Source organism: Telmatherina bonti, assembly GCF_933228915.1.
Source record: "Telmatherina bonti genome assembly, chromosome: 1".
NCBI lineage: Eukaryota > Metazoa > Chordata > Actinopteri > Atheriniformes > Telmatherinidae > Telmatherina > Telmatherina bonti.
The window spans coordinates 20716038-20734006 of NC_136619.1; the positions used below are offsets into that span (position 1 = coordinate 20716038).

The following is a 17969-nucleotide window of genomic DNA, read 5'->3' on the forward strand; positions in this document are numbered from 1 at the left end:
CACACACACACACACACACACACACACACACACACACACACACACACACACACACACACACACACACACACACACACAGAGAGAGAGAGAGAGAGAGAGAAGCTTGCTTCATCAAACTATTAGATCTAACAAATCATCAGTTGTTACCATTATTTTTTTGTTAAACACTGGCTGAGGTGAATGAAATGAGTGATTTCAGTCTGTCAAATTGCCACAGAGAAGCACATTACTGAACCACATCAGTCACATCCCAGTAATTTACGATTTACTGTAAACTTGTTGCTTTTACAACAGTTTTAGCCGGAAAAGACACACGCATTTCTGCCTCTTTAATTGTTGTTTATTGTCAGAATCAAAGTCTAAGTTCACTTTTGGCATTGAGAAAACATCCCTCGAGTGGAAGATCTTTCCCTCAGGGGAAACAAAGTCTTCAACATTTGCCATGTCTGGTGCGTTGATTTTCCACAGCCACAGCTTAACGACTCTGGCAGCTACTGCTCCAGACAAGTGTTTCTTTCTTTAAGGCGGAAACGATTTGTTACTACTCCTTTGAGAGCCAATCAATTTCTGAAGCAATTTTCTGGTAAAAAAAAAAAAAAAAAAAAAAAAAAAAAAAACTTTTCCGCATCACTTCCCTCCACTATTTGCCTGTTAAGAAGTGGGAAGTGTCTTTGTGTTTTGGCATGTTAGCCATAAAAATAACATTTGGATTTATCATTGTGCCTCTGCATACAATAAAATCGAGCCCAAACTTAAGAGAAAAACAACCACTCACTTGCCATCCAGTTTGTACAGAAGTTTGTAAGATGTACTCCTTATTGTTTATTCAAAATCACTGTAGTGAATATATTATTGTCCATGCCATCTGCAACTAAATGTTAACTTGGGAGAAGGTTGAGGGGCAGGAAGGAGTTATATTTCTCAAAGCAGACATACTCCAGTATAAATTGTGTGTAATCACCAACCTAAAAATGGTTAAATGCAGAGGAAAGCCAGTTTACCAAACATTCCCTTCCAGGACAACCAACTGTCGGCTCTGATGGTTTAACAGCTGTGGTAAATAGAGCTCAAAGAAGTGTGGTGCTCCTCTGTATTGTTGTCGTGCAGCAAGGTTGTCTAAGACAAACATGGCCTTTTCATGTTAAGCAAGAGAGGTCAGAAACAGGACCCTCTGTGCTTCTGCCCAGGAGTGCAGCCAGACATGAAAGGAGCAAAATAAAAAGTAAGAAAGAATGCATAAAAGAAAGCTGGAGTGCTGATTCACAGTTGTTGACAGAGGTGGTTAGGACTTTAGTGAGGATGAGAAACAAGAAGCAGGGAGGAACAAATGAAGACAGACAGAGTGGCGGGACACCTGATCCAATAAATCTCCAGTTCTGCCTGGTTAACTACGCCGCTTTTCATTCTACCTGGGTATAAAACGTGATCCGTCACATGCCGAGTGAGTAGCACTCAAAGGAGTCATAATGCCATCATCTGTTGGTGTTATTCACAATGTGAATCATCACTTTAAATACCTAACTGTTCCATTTAAATGCAGGCAGTGGATTCAAAATGCCAAATGCTTTCATGGTCGCAGCGATTATTCAGCAATGTGAAAGCTGCTTATTTCCCTGCTGTTAGTTGGTGGGTGACCAACTAATAATGGCCAAGTCTAGATCCAATTTTCCAACAGAGAGCAATCGCTGTTGGAAAACAGAAAGGGGCATTTATAAAACAAGACAAAGGAAGAGCAAGAAGAAGAGAAGTATTGAGTGTGAAGAGTGAAAAAAGGAGTGGAGAAGGTGGTGAAGTGAAATGCTGAATCATCTGAGTGTGTTTCAGCAAAGGAAAAAGTAGGTCATGGAGCTGAGATGCAGTCTGTTGCAATGTTGAAATCTTCAATTCAGTTGTACAAATTCTTTCATAAACCTCCTACTTCCTTTCTTTTCCTTCAGCACTCTCTTCCTACTGCCCTCTTTGATGCCTCTCTCCTCCTTCGCCTGCCTAACAGTAATTGATTGTACCTCCTCAGCAACCAGTGGTGGTCTGTGATGACTACCACTGCAGGGGCTTCTGTGGATTTAAGGCAATTTACATGCCAGAGAGAGTTTCCATAATGCTGTTCATTACACTCATTAGAGGTATGTCATTTGTGAAAATTGCAGCTCCTGTTGTTTTTCAAAGAGAATTTAGTGTACCAGTAGTTTATATTATGCTCTAAAAAGGCAGCAAGAAGAAAACAATGAACAGCTTTGGATAAATGTACAACCTCAAATACAGCTGAAATGAAACTACAGCTGATTATCTCATTCTATAAGATTGTGTGTATGTTTATACTTGTTTTTTAAGTAATGATGGCTTGAAAAAAAAAGGGATCATATGGAAATTTACCCCAAATGCAGGACAATGATTTTGCCTGCACAGCTACAAAGTTAATTTTGAAGTTTTGAGTCACGTCTGGGATCAATGTTAGGAGACAATTATAGTTATCAAGAAAGTAAGTAAGTAAGGCCATGTTATTAGTGCAAATAGTTATCGTTAGGTTAAAGAGCTACAGAAGGCATCACGGTAACAGAAATCCTATAGGCACATAATCCAGGCATGTTTGTGTGTATGTTGGTGCTGTAGGTCCATCTCTTCATCGCCACAGAAAGGAAAAAAACTACTTGTAATTTAAGAAACTTTTCTCACAGAAGTAAGCAGGAGGTGTGTGTAATGCACATGTGTAGGCCAGAAAGCGAAGGAAAACCACCTTGCACATCAGTTTAACCAAAAATGTTTACCATTGTGGTTTTTTTTGTTTGTTTTTTTTAATTTGTTAATTCCATACTAACCAGAGTATCCCAACAGGTTTGGATAATGTCTGTATTTGTGCACATAGAGCTCTTAGTTGTGTGCGTTTTGAGCCCAAACTTAAAAATTGTGCAAGCCAAGATATAATAAATAGATTTAAAAAGAAATGCACACACAGCTCATTAGGAAATACATTAATTATAAATCCAAAGCCTGATGCATACTCTGACTTCCAAGTAGAGATGGACACTTACAAGCATAACATCAATAGTGCAGCATCCTCCTAGTTGACCAAGTTTTGGCCCTAAAATGATTATAATTATTAAGTGGGATGTGTAAAGAATCCACAGAGTAGCTCAAGTCATGTTGTTCTTTAGTGCAAGTAAAAGATTTCTGGTGTTATGATGGTGCATGCCCTCTTCTGTGTCATTAAAACATCTGGTTCCTATTGGCCCTCTGATGCACAACTACGTCACCTTTCTGTGTGCGTGTTGCAACACGGCCTGTCAGGATCACGACACTGACTCAGCTCTGCATTAAACCCCACAGACACATTTAACAGGCTGGATTTACAGAAGGGGAACAGATGTAAGGCTTCTAATGAAGTTTAATTACACACTTAGCTTCTTGTTCGGTAGATTTTCTAGCACACAACAAAAGACAAATTTTCTTCAGAGTGGAATCCAAACCCTTTGAAACAAATTGACTCCCCCCAGGGAGAGGAATGACTTGGGAGTTTAAAGAAACCAGACAGTGACATATTACAGACCTTTATCAAGCCCTTTCTGTGAACTGGTCTGGCAGTTTGTGGGTGTGTTGCTTGCAGTTTTGCTCAGTTATGATAAATATTTGACTGAAGGCCAGTTCAGAACGCCCACAGCAGGATACTTGTCATAACGTTATCAGTGACGTACAAACAGCAGGTACAACTGGTTTCTTTGCCAAACAGAAAATCCACGCTGTTGGTTCTGCTCAATACTCTATTAATCTTACTTTACTTAGCACTCTATATAGTCTCATGTCATGTTTTTTTTTTTCTGAGATCATATCTTAGAATTTGAGTTGAAAATTAAGTATACATTTTCAGTTACAGTACAATGAGCAATTTTACAATGTGTGGACATGCTTGCAGGTTGGATTATCATTATTATTAACCATGGGCTTAATCCTGCAATTATAGCACGGATACTCAATTCTGGTCTTTGAGGACCGATGTCCTGCAGGTTTTTCAAGGGTCTCCGCTGTAACACAGCCGATTCAAATCAATGTGTATTTAGCAGACATGCGCAGAGCTTGTCTGAGTCTGAGTCAGGCGTGTTCCAGCAGGGACACTTGGAAAACCTGCAATAAAGCGGCTCTAGAGGACCAGGATTTAGTATCCCTGAATTGTAGTTGCATTTCGTTTTGCTTACATCATATATTTTAATTAAACAGCTGACAAAATTGAATCCAGTCATTGCTACTGGTTGGTAACTAAAGATTTTTATGTTATTGTACAGAGTTTGGTCAATCATTCATTGACAGGGGAACTCTGACCTCTCAGAGCTTCATGCACTCTGAGGCTGCCATGCTGTTCATGGGTGGCAGCAGAAGAAAGAGTGGAAAGGAGATGGAGGCTGACAGGTAAAATAGTAAGCCAGGAACAAACTAAACTGACAGCCAGTAGCCTGTGTTGTTCTACTGAAACCATCCACCTATTTCACAAATAAAGGAGTGAGATGCAGTTAGAATTATTTCTCACACAGAGGTGAACATTTGAACAGGAGTCCAAAGCCTGAGCTCAGCAAGCTGTAGCTCCCGCTGTAAAGTAAATGTGAGCAGCACACTTGGCCTTCTCTCAAACATGACGTCAGACTCTAGCTTATATTAACAGCTGGGAAGGCGAGAAACAACTCATTTCAAACCAATCCAAGCTAAGGTGTTAGATGGTTTCAGCTATTCTTAGCTCGCCTTGATGGGGTTGACACAATCACATCTGCTCCACCCCCACCTCACTGAAAGCACAGATAAATCAAACCTACCTTTTAAGGCAGAAATACAGAGACACGGAAAAAGGCACAATGCCGTGCTGGCCCAAGCACTCATAATATTTTTTTTTTAACCTCCCCTAGTTATGTGGTTTCTCATGCTATGGGTTAGGGGCTTAAAACTGAACCACAGACCTGCTATTTGATGGGTCTGGAAATTGTAGGAATATCATATGAAAGAATTGGCTCCCAGGATGATCAAATAAATTCCTAGCTTGCTTCAAAAGAACAAAATGCATAAAAACAAATAGCATGCAATAACATGCAGACAGAGAAAGGGAGGAAGTGGTATTACAAAGAACAAATAACCAGGGGAGAAAAGAAATGTAGACAGAACAGAGGAAGGAGCTGGGGAGACTGAGGAAATGAACATATTACCATATGGTTTGTTACAGAGAAGCTAAAATACAGGCTGAGTCTGGAAAACCAAGGAAATATACACACATACACGGAGAGAAAATAATCGGGTGAGTACGTTTCCATGCGGGCTGATGAATGGCTATTTAGTGGATATAGAAAACACTGGTTGCTCAAACAAAAGTAATTTTAAAAAAATCCAGATGACTGACTGGAGTTCCACATTACTGCTCCACCTGTCAAGCATAAACTCAACGGTCAAACACCATGTACCAGAAATATTTTTTCCAAGTAAGTGTAGAAATTATGCAAAGAGGGGACCAAAAAGTTAGTTTTGTTTATATGTCCTTGAACAAAAGCAAAAAACAAACAAAAGAAAAACATACAGGCTATGAACCATCATAAAAATATTTTTGCCAAAGATAAAACAAAAACAGTCAATTTAGTAAAATGTATTAAAAAAAAAAAAAAATTTAAAAAAAAGAAAAACCTTGAGGTTTTGAGAGTATCTCTTAATTGGGCATGTCATAGTAATTCTACATGGTTACTAGTGGTCCTCTTTCTTCTTTAGGAGTTGGTAGAAGATTGTGTGTCATCAATCATGTAGGCTAAATGGTGCATGTATCAGCACTCATTAATGACTCATAAGGCATTAAAACATGCAGTTTGCATTTTTTCCCCCCCAAAAAAACCATCAACTAATGAAAAGATAACCAGACCAGGCTGCAGATTTGAGCCAATTAGCCAAATATGCTAACCTTTGAGCTAACTGATAGTAACTTATAGAAGTACCACAGAACTTCTCCTGTTTTTTCAGTGATGCGTCCCTATAAACCCCAAATTCAGCATCCATCTTGCGTCCTACCTGAACTGGGAGCTCTTTTCAGCCATGCTGATGGGTGCACCATGCTGATGGGTGCACCATTCAATCAATTATATACAGAGAAAGACTGGGATCATGCCACTATGTAAAGGAAGAACCGCTAAGGAGACAGCAAGTGTAGTCGTACAAACTGGCACACAGAGAGAATTGGAAGCCTGATTAACACAAAAAGTATGTCAGAGAAAATTTGGAGTTTAAATTAATTTATATCGTCACATATTATTCAGATTTAAGCCTTTATTTACTTGATTTTCTTGGTGTGGTTCTGCGTTCAGTTGTTAAAACATTAAACAAAGCTACATTTTCTAATAATGAATGCACAAAAAAAGCAGATAAATGAAAAGATAAATCAAAATGGTTTAACAAACAAACCACTTACAATGGCTAAATTTACAAAAATACAAACCTTGAGCAATACTGAATTAAGAGCCGTTTGGGAGCCAAAAGAGCAGAATCTTCTAAAAGAGCCAAACTTTCCATCACTAATGTGATGTAGTGCATAAAGCAAAACTCCAATATCACTTGACCCCCCCCATTTGAAAAAGTAATATAGTGGGATTTTGCAGCTTCAGGATGCTGATGGGCAGGGATGGCTCCAAAAATGCTAATAATAGATGTCCCTGTGCCATCAAACGAGTCCAGAGCAGATTTATGGTCGGAAAGTTATTTAATAATGTATTTATAGGTTTAATAATTAATAAAAATATATACATTTAAAATTTGTGAAATGTGCAATGTAAATTCTAGAGATTTTCTTCAAACAGATGTGGAAAAAAGCTATAAGTGTCTTTTACATTGTGTTGGAAAGTGATTAGCTGAAAGCGTGCTAACTATCTCATTCTATTTCATGCACTATTATCATTATACTTTAAACCACAGGAGATGAGATCAAGAGCATTAAAACTGCACTCAGACCATTAAAGAAATAGCCCTGACTCAAAAAAGCCACCAGAAAGCAAGATTAGCAATGACTGGTTGTGATAGTTTTCAACCTACTGCTCCTCTGCTATGTTGGACTCTTTTTGCATAAAAGGTTGCATCAAGATCTGCAACTTTTTCCTTCAAAACAATCATACAAGTTTATTGCGAGATTATTGCTATGATGTAGCAGCACTCACTGGAAGTAGACGTGGACACTGGCTGCCTTTTAATCAGTGTACTACAGTGTAACTCTGACTAGAGTTACACTGTAGACTGAGAATTTCCTACCACAAAATTATCTGTGTATTAACGCATGCAATTAAAACTACACAGGCTACAATCCTAGGCAGAAGTCTACCATTATGAAGACCTCTGAGGACCATGGACTAAGTTTGTGTTTAAATTGAGCGTTTATGTTTAAGTAGAGGCATACTTTTACCCCATCTTGTTAAATGAGTCTATTTTTACAGGACCGCCAACCAAGGTCTCTGTCACCAGGGAAATATGCCATACAGTAGCAGTCTGTTTTTAACATCATGCTAGCTTTGCAGTCCAAGGGCCTTTTTTATGCCTCCTCCCAGATTCAACAACTTGAACAACTTGAATTGATAGTTTTTTCAAAAGTAAGTCTGATGCTATCAGGCTAAATGTCCAAAAACATTTTCACTGTTTTCAGGTTGTCCTTATCAGATACAATTCAACTTTGAGACATGAGGTAAAAATATGTTCTTTATTTGTGTAAGTAAGTGTATAAATCACAGACACACAGAAAAGGACCTTATTTCAGACTAGTTGCTGAAAATACACACCCTCACATTTCTTGACTTTTTAGTCAAACCCTTTCTAACCATCGTGTGGTGACTTTCTGTAAGCTAAAAATAGAAAAATATGACAGATAAGTCTTTCCAAGAACCATTCTGTTAAGTTATTCAGCACATTTTTTCCTCCTTTTAAAAGGCACTAGAAAAGGCTGGCAGAGCAGAGTCAGCCTCTCTGCTTTCTGAAGCACATTTCACTTTACTGTAAAAGGCCATTTTACAAGCTTATTCCTCACTAGTCATGGCCAATAACCTGAAAGGTATACTGTAGAATCTGGACCGTTATTTGCCTTTCTGTGTGGGAGTGTGTTCACTTTGGTCCTAAAGCAGTCCATCTGGAGGTTGGCACCAAAGTGGGGGCGTCACAAGAAGCAGCAGTGACAGCATTTCTTACCAAGTGTTGCAATCCCTCCTTACAGTTACAGCTGAAAGAACCAGTGAACTACACCTACAACACAAACCATACTATGAATTCACATTTTTCTCTGAAGCTGTGAGTACAGACACTGTTAATATACCATATTATTTTATTTTTACAGTGTTTTAAAAACAACAGCTGACCTAATTGTTGTACATTATGTGAAGAAAAAAAAAAAAAAAAGAGTACAAATGACAAATAAGGATTAAAGAAAAAAAAAACCCAGCTAAAATGAGCAAAGAATATACTATCAGAAATTTTAAATAAAACAAGTATATACAAATGGTAAAAGATTACTACACAGATGGAAACTCATGTGCTTGAAAGGTAAGAATTAAAAGTGTGTTTTAAAATTTTTTTGTTGTTTTTAAGTGGAGCTCGTCTAACCTGCAGCTAAAGCTTATTCCATATTTTAGCAGCTAGAACTGAAAAGGCTCTGTCTCCTCTGGATTTATAAAATGTCTCAGGGACAGTTAAAAGCATCTGGTCAGCTGATTGAAGAGAGTGTGATGGTACACACCGTAAGGTTGAAAGAATTCACACAAATAAAGGGGAGCAAAGTCATTCAGAGACTTAGAAATAAATAAATAAAACAAACTTGAAATAGATTTGAAAATTAACAGGAAGCCCTTGAAGGGAGGCTAAAACTGGAGTTATATGTTCTCATTTACTTGTACCAGTCAAAAATTGTCCAGCTGCATTTTGTATCCGCTGTAACATCAAATTGGAGGCCGAATTAATTCCAATAAAACTGAGTTTCAATAACCCAGACGAGAGTTAGTAAAAGCATGGATCTCTATCTCTGTCACGACAACCTGTAAGATGACTCAAGAAGAAAATTTGCCTCATTTATTCATCCAGCCAGATATTTAAAACCTGAAGACACCACTAAATGAGCAGAAACATAAGAAAATGGAAATGAATCTATGATAATTAGATGATGTACTATTTTGGCAAAAAAAAAAAAAAGTTTTTTTTTAACTTTATTTTTGTTTTATTTTTACAAAGTGAAGTTAAAAACAACCCTGAGTTTAATACTGAATGGTCATGATACGATGCAGCGTGAAATATTAACATCTCCCACATCCCACTATTTACGAGAAAATCATACCTACCCAGCACTTTGGCAGGTAGTCAGACATTATTTTGGCAAAATTGTTCCATCTTTAAACACAACAGGAACTTTTCTGTCATAGCTTTAAAGGCTTCACAAAACACATCTAAAAGACTTCTCAATGACTGCATCATTAGGAAGGGAAATCGTTGGAAAATGTGTCAGAATTGCAATTCTTCCAAAAATATGATGTAAATCAAAAATCTAATTTCTACAATTCAATTAGACTGAACTTTCTGATGAGCGTGGATGTCTTCATAATCAGCTCTGAAGTAATTTGTTCATATTCATTTAGGTTTCTTTTAAGTGCAAAGAAAAAAAACTGCCAGGAAGACCATGCTCAGAAGAAAACAAAAATAGCGAAATTGATGTGCAGCTCAAGCTGAGGCACATGTATGAAGTCAGCATCAGGATGCTGTGACCCAGTTGTGACAGATCACTCACACTCACACTGTCTCACACCCACATACACACACACACCTACTGCAAATATGTCAAGATAAGAAGCAGGTGGGTGGACAGCAGGGCTGCTTGCTTGTTTGTCAATCTGTTCTGCATACATTTGATGTTTGATTTGAAAGTTGACATCAACAAACAACCGATAGTGAAGCAGATGGAGCAGCTTTTAAAAAACAAGTCAAGCTAAAATATCTACAGACCACACACACATGCACAGGTGCAGTCTGTCTTAGATTTGCTTCAAATTTCAAATATGTCAAAGAGGAGAAAATAAGGCGATGTCTCGCTACTTTTGAATTCAGAGAAAAAAAAGACACTTGGAATGAAAAGAAATGCCAAGAAGCTAACAAATGTGGGGGACGTGTGCTCTCCCATGCATCATAATCATTACAGCGTTTCCAGAGTCCAGTTAGCAGAAGTGACACAGCTAACTACATGGATGGTTTCTGTAATAGATGTATAATACTCTATTTGACCATCCTCACTACAGACAGGGCATATGCAAAATATTATGACCACATGGGCTCCTAATCACATCAATATTTGTATAATTTAGCCTGATAGCAGAAGCGCAGGTTGCAGCTGACCTGACTGCGAAGTTCTGATGGAGTCGAAGTCCATGTTATGACACAGCTGAAAAAATTGCTGTTTCAGAGATAAACTACCAAAAGAAGACGGCTCTTTAAAAAAAAAAAAAAAAAAATGTTTTGAAAACAAGACACTGATCCTTGGAAGGCTTTAATACTGCACTGTCCTGTAAACAATGTATGTTCTCACCCCTTTTAACTCATTTTCATGAATGTTTGTCATCTGCCAGGAAAGAAAGAGTAAAATTATCCAACATGCTGTGTTGTTCAACTACAGGGATTGAGTGGGCAAATTTAAAAGCAAACCATAACAACAAATCATCACCAACAAACAAATATTACTGTTCTGGACACTGTGCATCCCCACCACCCCCAATGGCATCACCCCGCTGCTTCGTTTCTTCATCTTTATTATCAAACTTTCTTGCTTCCTCCTTTTAAATCATACTAAGTGATTTGTTTGATTATTTTTTTTAAAGTCTTTTAATGTCTATTACAAGACCTAATGTACAAAAAAGCTTTAGAAGAAATACACTGAGCAAGAGACGAGGGTGTCAGGCAATGCCTCATGGGGAGGCAGGGCGTTAAATTAGATTTTTCAGGTTCAAGAAAAAAGAAAATGTCAACCCAAGTCATAGTGACATTTGCGGCTGTGCTAAAAATATAAAAAAGGCAAAGGAAAAAAAAAAAAAAAAAAAAGAGATAAGCTTGAAACTAGAGCTGTCAAAATATTAGATTTCCACTACATATATCTAACAATCAGAACCACTGAAATAACAATTTAATGAGTATTGTGTGAAATATAAATCCAGCTCCATTGCTCACATTAAGTCTTAAAGTTTTGCAAGTCACCATCATAATTTCACTCCATCTCCGAGTGAAATTCAGCATCTAGAAAAACGTTCTTTAGCTTGTAGAATTAAAACAAAGACTTTATGAAACGAATGCACTGAAATATCTGAATGCTAGAGTTGGTTTATTTACATACTCTGAAATTGCATTCCATTATATGCAAATAGAACAGCTGACAGAAGATTTTTAGCACTGTGAAGTAACAAGATGAGAAGCTGGATACGGTCCTGGACATTATTAGCACAAGTGCTGGTGCTCAACAGCAGACCAAGTCCTACGACCAAATCAGAATAATTTCATCTGACATAACCAGAATCAGGAGCTTTTATTGTCATTAAACCAGCATCCCAGCACAACAACATTTCTTCCACCACAACCCGTCCAAGCAGGATCAGGCATGCTGAGGCAGCTGCTACATGCAGCACACCTTTTTTTTTCCTTTTTTTTTTTTTTTTTATTAATTCTGATCGATTCCAAGTAAAGTCAGGCTGTTTCAGTGAGTTTATCTTCCATAACTCAGCACACAGGAAATTAACAAAGAGCAATGATGCTATTCATAAAGAAAAATGGACAAAGTTCCTGAAGTACTATAAAGTTACTGTTGAGGCTATCGCAGCTATAGAGGAGCAGCAGGACTTTCTGACATATACTGTTTGTTTATGTGGCAACCTCCATTCACTCTTTGTTTATCTGGGCTATGGGCTAAGGTAACAAGCTAAGAAAAACACCATGTCTGACGAAATTGTGCAAAAGAATTTAATGCATCTTGTATACTAAGAAGCAAGGTTACATTTTCTGGCCGTAAAAGGCATCACAGGCATAAATTTCAGATCACTACAAGAGCAACATACACACTGTTAAAGCGCATAAAGCAAAATGGCAGCTTCACGCCCGCTTTTCTTCAGCTAAAATTGAAGGGAATAAATAGAAATACCCAACAATTAGAGTAAAAACTTGTCTGGTCTCTGCTAGGAGATTGTGGGTTGGTTAGAGGAGTTCTGCATTTCAGGACAACAAGAACCCTTCGCAGAATTATGCACATCAGCAAAAGATTGGCTTCACTGAAAAAGGAAAAGAAAAAAAGCTATTCAGAGAGAAACAGCCCAGCCAAAGCCAAGATAAAAATCAGACTCAGAATCAGCAGGATGACCCAAACAGCCCTGTGCATTTTAGAAACCCACAATTGAATAATAGAGATCATTAGAACAAAAGACTGATTATCAAAAGCTGCTTCAGCCTTGTTGGAAAAGTTCTGACAAAATCATTTATCTTGGTTTCACTTTTTTTTTAACATAATAAAAACCAACAGAAATGAGGAAACTCTCTGCAGCCTCTGTACTTCTTTACACTCCTCTCTGAGGGAGCCAGATGCTACAGTAACAGTTTCTCCTCTCCCACATGCAATATCAACTGTCCCTTGCGTAAAGAATCTATCAACCCTACAAACACACATCTGCGTAGCTGCTCCCCCAGAGCAACACTATCTCTCTCATGAGATTAGCTATGAGCTGCATAACTTTAATGTGACTTTGGAAAAACATAAGAGCTTCATTTATCTGCATCCTTGGACAAAAACACAACACTGGTTTCCAACTTTACACCCTGAGTGGAAAAGTGTGTCAGCAGTGATCATTATTTTAAAGAGTGCAATCACACATGTACACATAATCAATACTTCACATCAAAACCTTATATTTGAAAGGTATTCAGGGATTCCCATCTTAACTTGAGTGTCATTGATTTATGTGTTTACTCTGTGGAACAGCATTTATTTGGTTATCAATACTGGATCTGCGCACTGGCTGACATTATATTGTATTTTGGCACTGTAAGGATATCGAGTTGTTTGGGCCTCAAGTGGTTTCAAAGCAACAGGTTTTGAAGATGTATGACTCTACTGTCATTTCACAACAGCAGGAACACGATCCAGATTATGAATAAAGCAGCATGTGTAGAGATTTTACAATAAGTCACAGTAACAATACCTGTACGCATGTTGCAAAGGTCTGTCTGGGTGAGTGTAAAGACTCAGGACTCACTCACAAAAATGCAGAATTGAGGAGGCCAACTAAAAACCAAATATTCAATTTTTGAGGAAACACACTAGACTGCACTGACAGTGTGATTTGCAAAACCTGTATTTTTCTTACAATAAAATCGGCTTCAAGAAGAGTGGCTGCTCAGGGAAAAAGAAGTAACACTGCCTGCGATGAGAGACAGATGTACTGATAAACCTGAAGTTGGAGACATGCAGCTACAAGCAGAGGCAGAACGCCTAGAGCTTCTGATAAAAAAAAAAAAACTAACTTTCACTCACCAGTTCTAAAACAGATTCATGTGTGATATTCTCCCCTCTGCAGTTTTCTGGAGGATGAAGCTCTCAGAGGTTCAGCTGTCACCAACATGAAACTAATCCAAATCTGCTTAGAAGGCATCCACAAATACCTTAAGTTGAGGGCTTTGTTAAACCTTTGGATGAGAACTGAGCTCCATATCAGGACTGATCAGTTTGTTCATGAATTATTCTTGCATGACTGTGCAAGAACAAATCACTTGCACACGCTGTACAGTTGCTGTTTCCTTATCTGCCATTTTAAATGAGAGGGATTTTAGTTTGTATGCATGCAAGAATACATTTGCTCCCCCATTTCAAAATACTTGACACACATTAATGTACATTCGATCAAATAAGAAAATAATTTAGAAGTTTTTTTAGTACTTTTCTGCATCTTTGCTCGAAGAGAATGTAATTATTTTTTAAGAAAAAAAGCAATTGTTGTCCTTCCTGCAATTCAATGCCACCTTCCTCTATCTGGCATTTAGCTCTATTTACATCCCGCTGATTAGCAGGAAAGTAATCTCCCGGAGTAACCAGCAAGGAGCTGCTTCTCAGGAGCTGGCAGAAAAAAAAATCCCTCTTAGGTTTGCCCAACAAGGAAGACTTTAATGGGAGATCCCAGCGAGGGAGCCAGCTCGTGTGTGCAACATTATCCTCCTATGTACTACAATGCACTTACAGATACGTGGGTTTGTTTCAAGTTCAGCTGCTGGGTGTCTCTCAAAGCTTCCTGCAATTCTACAGTGAAGTGAGTGTGGGAGAGAAAAAGAGGTGGATATATCACTTTCAATCCATAAGCTAGTTGTAATGTAAAGGGATGGGGGTAGCGATGGTCATACAAAGCAGAAATGGGGAATTTCTAACCGTAAAAGGCTGATAATAGGGAGTGTTGATCTTTGCTGCAACAAGTGACACTATGTTAAACTGAAATATAATATGATAATAAATATGACAAATACTCAAGAACACAGTCACTGTATGAACTAATGAAGAAAAAAGAAAACATTCCCATTCACAAAGCATGAAATCTCTAATCAAAGATACAAGGAGCATTTTGTGCAAAGGTTTGCTCTTCACCTTTGGGAGCAGGATGACATTTGAATTGCTTTCTGCTTTAAGAGGAAAAAGAGCATTTATCCTTCCAACAAACACTGATAGCATGCAAGCATAAATACTATGGCCAAACAGTATCTTTAAATTGGCGTACACACCCCAGCTGTGACTCATTCTCCCAAATAGGGGACTTTTTGGCTGATAAGAGTAGAATCCCTCCCTTTGATCTGAAGAGCTGGAGCTTCGGCGGTGTGTGACTGAGCTGAAGAAGCCAGCTGAACTAATTCTTCTTGTCTTGATGAAAAAAATAGCAGAAATAGCAATTTAAACCAGCTGTGTGACAGCAAGCAGCCCACATGCAGTTAACACTGCTGGGGAGCAGTGATGACACAACGGCACGCAGCTTTGTCAGGTGGGATGATGCAGGCAGGATGCGATTAGTGTCCTGGCTGAGATGTGGGATGCATATAAATATCAAATGTGTCTAATTTAGACACACATAGTTGATTGGAAAACAAGTGATGGTCATGGATATGCTTCATGTCTCGCTGCGTAACACCACTACAAACACAAGCAGTTTAAGGGGCTGCAATGAAAATGGCATTTAGAGGAAATCCTGTAATTAGGTAACTGATAAAAAGGTAAACCTTTCCATCAGCTACACTCGCTTACTCCAATGCAGGGCTAGAGGGGCCATGGAGCCTGTTTTCGAATGTAGTCAGGTGAGAGACCAAGTGAACCCTGGACAGGTCCTTTGTCCATCACAGGGCCAACACAGAGAGACAGCAACTCAAGCATTTGGTCACTTCCAGTCAGCAATTTAGTAGCACCAGTTAACCTAGCAAGGTTTTTGTTTTGTACTGTGAGAGAAATATAGAGCAAGAACCCACACACACATTTACAAGGAAAAGCATGAAAACGCCACAAAAAAGACCCAGTCAAGGTTCAAACTGGGAAGCTTCTTAATGCAAGGCCATGATACAAACCACCAGTATTAGATGTACTAAAAAGAAATTTAAGCAGAAAAAAAAAATCCAAAAATTAATTTGAGTAGAAACATTTCTACTGAAATGTCTTTGCTTTATGCGTTTGATTTTCAGACACACCTCTAGTCAGATTAATCCGAACTCTTATTTCTAAAATTTACCAGAACAATAAGTAACAAGACGACAAGTATCAACAAGAATCACTATGGTTTGGATTTAGTTGAGTTTGGTTCATATGACCAAGATCTATAAAACCAAGTCCATCTGTTGCCAGTATCTGTCAGTGATGAAAAATTCACTTTGCGTGAGTTATAAAGTTTACTTCACGACAGCAGAAAGAAGCTAATTAATGTCTCTCCTCTCTCCAACAGGAGGTGGCTGTGATGGAAAACAACTCTTTACCTGTGCAGCAGCAGTGTTGTTTGAACAGATTTACTGTCCCTCAGTGTAAAAACACCTGCCAGGCACACTCCATCATCCATATTGATGCTGCTCCCAATCCAACCCCAGAGAATGTTTCTTATCATGGTGCATCATTTTGACCCTGCTGAGAACCTCAACACACACACACACACACACACACACACACACACACACACACACACACACACACACACACACACACACTAAGTCAAGCTATCAGCCTAATGGAAAAGTAAAAGGGCAGCTGTGGTTGACTGGAGCAAAGCAAACACAGAGAGACAGATAGGACAAGACAGGTGGAATACATACAGGAAGTTCACACACACATACACACACACACAACCAGGTACAGAGTGGTAATAGAGGCAGCATGTTGTGCACACAACCACCCACGCATGGCAGCACATAAATATAAGACAGAAAGCAGTTCCCTACATCAGCATGGGAAGACATACACACAGCAAGCCAAAAAAAAAAAAAAAAAGAGCTATGTCTTAAAGTAGATCCATACACCTGTAGGATATCAAATTTACATATCTCACAGAGCTATATGGCTTCATGTGCAGACCGGGAGTATTACGAATGGATTCAGTGCCTCTCTTGACCCACCAGAAACTACATGGTATGCATGGGAAAACTGACAGTTCAAGTTTATTAGGTAAACCTGTCCAAATCTAATCCAGTCTAATACAAAAGTCTCACAATTCATTAATGAAGGTCAGAAGGAGGGGTCAAGCTGGAGACTGCAGGTTGTGACGCTGTTATCGTGGACTGCCTCAGGTGTCTCTAATTAGTCTGCAAATTCCAATTATCTTTTTTATTGATTCGTCTGCCTGGTCATTCCTTAAATCTCTGAAACATCATGATGCACTTTCCAAGGTGATGTCTTCTTCAGACATCAGTCCAACACTCAAAATATATTTGGTTTATTATAGTTTAAGAAGAAAAAAAAAAGCACTCATTTGTTGACTTGAAACAAAGACTGCCATGAATTTCAGTCTGTTTTATCATTTATCGTACTCATTTAGAACACTAAAGTTTGAAATGGAAACAAAAGTACCTCAGCCATCGCCTCCACTGAACCCACAATGATATTAACTGAAATGACAAATAGCCTATTAGATGCCAACAGACAATTGATAGAAATCTGCAGAGCAGTGAGGTTGAGCTGACCCAGGACAATTCTCAAAGCAGAAAGAACTGAAAAGCTTTTCTTGAAAGAAAAGAAAAATCTCATTTTGACATGACAGTGTAAGAGCAGTTTAAACAGTTTAATGTACACACTTCCAGATCTTTGCTTATTATTCAGGCAGCAGCAGTTTGTGCTGACGTGCTCTAAAGGCTAGCTAACCCCCCCACTATCACCACCACCCCCCCGGCCTCGAGAGCCAGGCCAGGAGCCCTATATTAATTAACAACCTCTCTCTGCGTGCTTTCATCTGTATTATGGCCACAAATTAACCGGCACGGCCGCCGTGAAGAGGTTAACCGGCTACGCGTCGTGGCCGTACTTTCCTCCGGCTGCCACGAGAGAACAAGCCCCAGGAAACCGGGAAGTCTGTGCACGCCGACCGGCCTGACCAGCCACCCTCCAGCCCTTGTCCACGCTCATCTCCACTAAATCAATGCCTGCCCACTGATACTAGCACGGCCTCTATCACATTACTCGCAGCATCGTGCAACCGCAGAAACAAAGCTGTGGAAAGAGACACAACAGCATCAAATCACATATTCGCTTTGTCTTGGAAGAACCGTGCACACGGGCACCAGGGCGGACCGTGTAGCAGAAAAAAAGCAGTCGAGGAACGAAATCCTACCTTTCGACCCAGCGCTGTTCCCGAATAGAAGTAGTAGGCTATCCCCAGCACCCATAGCACCGCAAAACACAGCAATATCCTCGATTTCCTACGCATGTCTGCGAGCTTTCTCCGTCTGCCTGCCTGCGTATATCACGGCTC

General features: G+C 39.0%; 1 protein-coding gene across 1 annotated transcript in view; it reads right to left on the reverse strand.

Moving 5' to 3' along the window:
* Nucleotides 1-17969, reverse strand: part of galnt2 (UDP-N-acetyl-alpha-D-galactosamine:polypeptide N-acetylgalactosaminyltransferase 2) — a 59877-nt gene extending 41908 nt beyond the window's left edge. The window contains exon 1 of the mRNA XM_079262330.1: nucleotides 17829-17969. Coding sequence (XP_079118456.1) covers nucleotides 17829-17924 — 96 coding nt within the window. The 5' untranslated portion in view covers nucleotides 17925-17969. The remainder of the gene's footprint in view (nucleotides 1-17828) is intronic.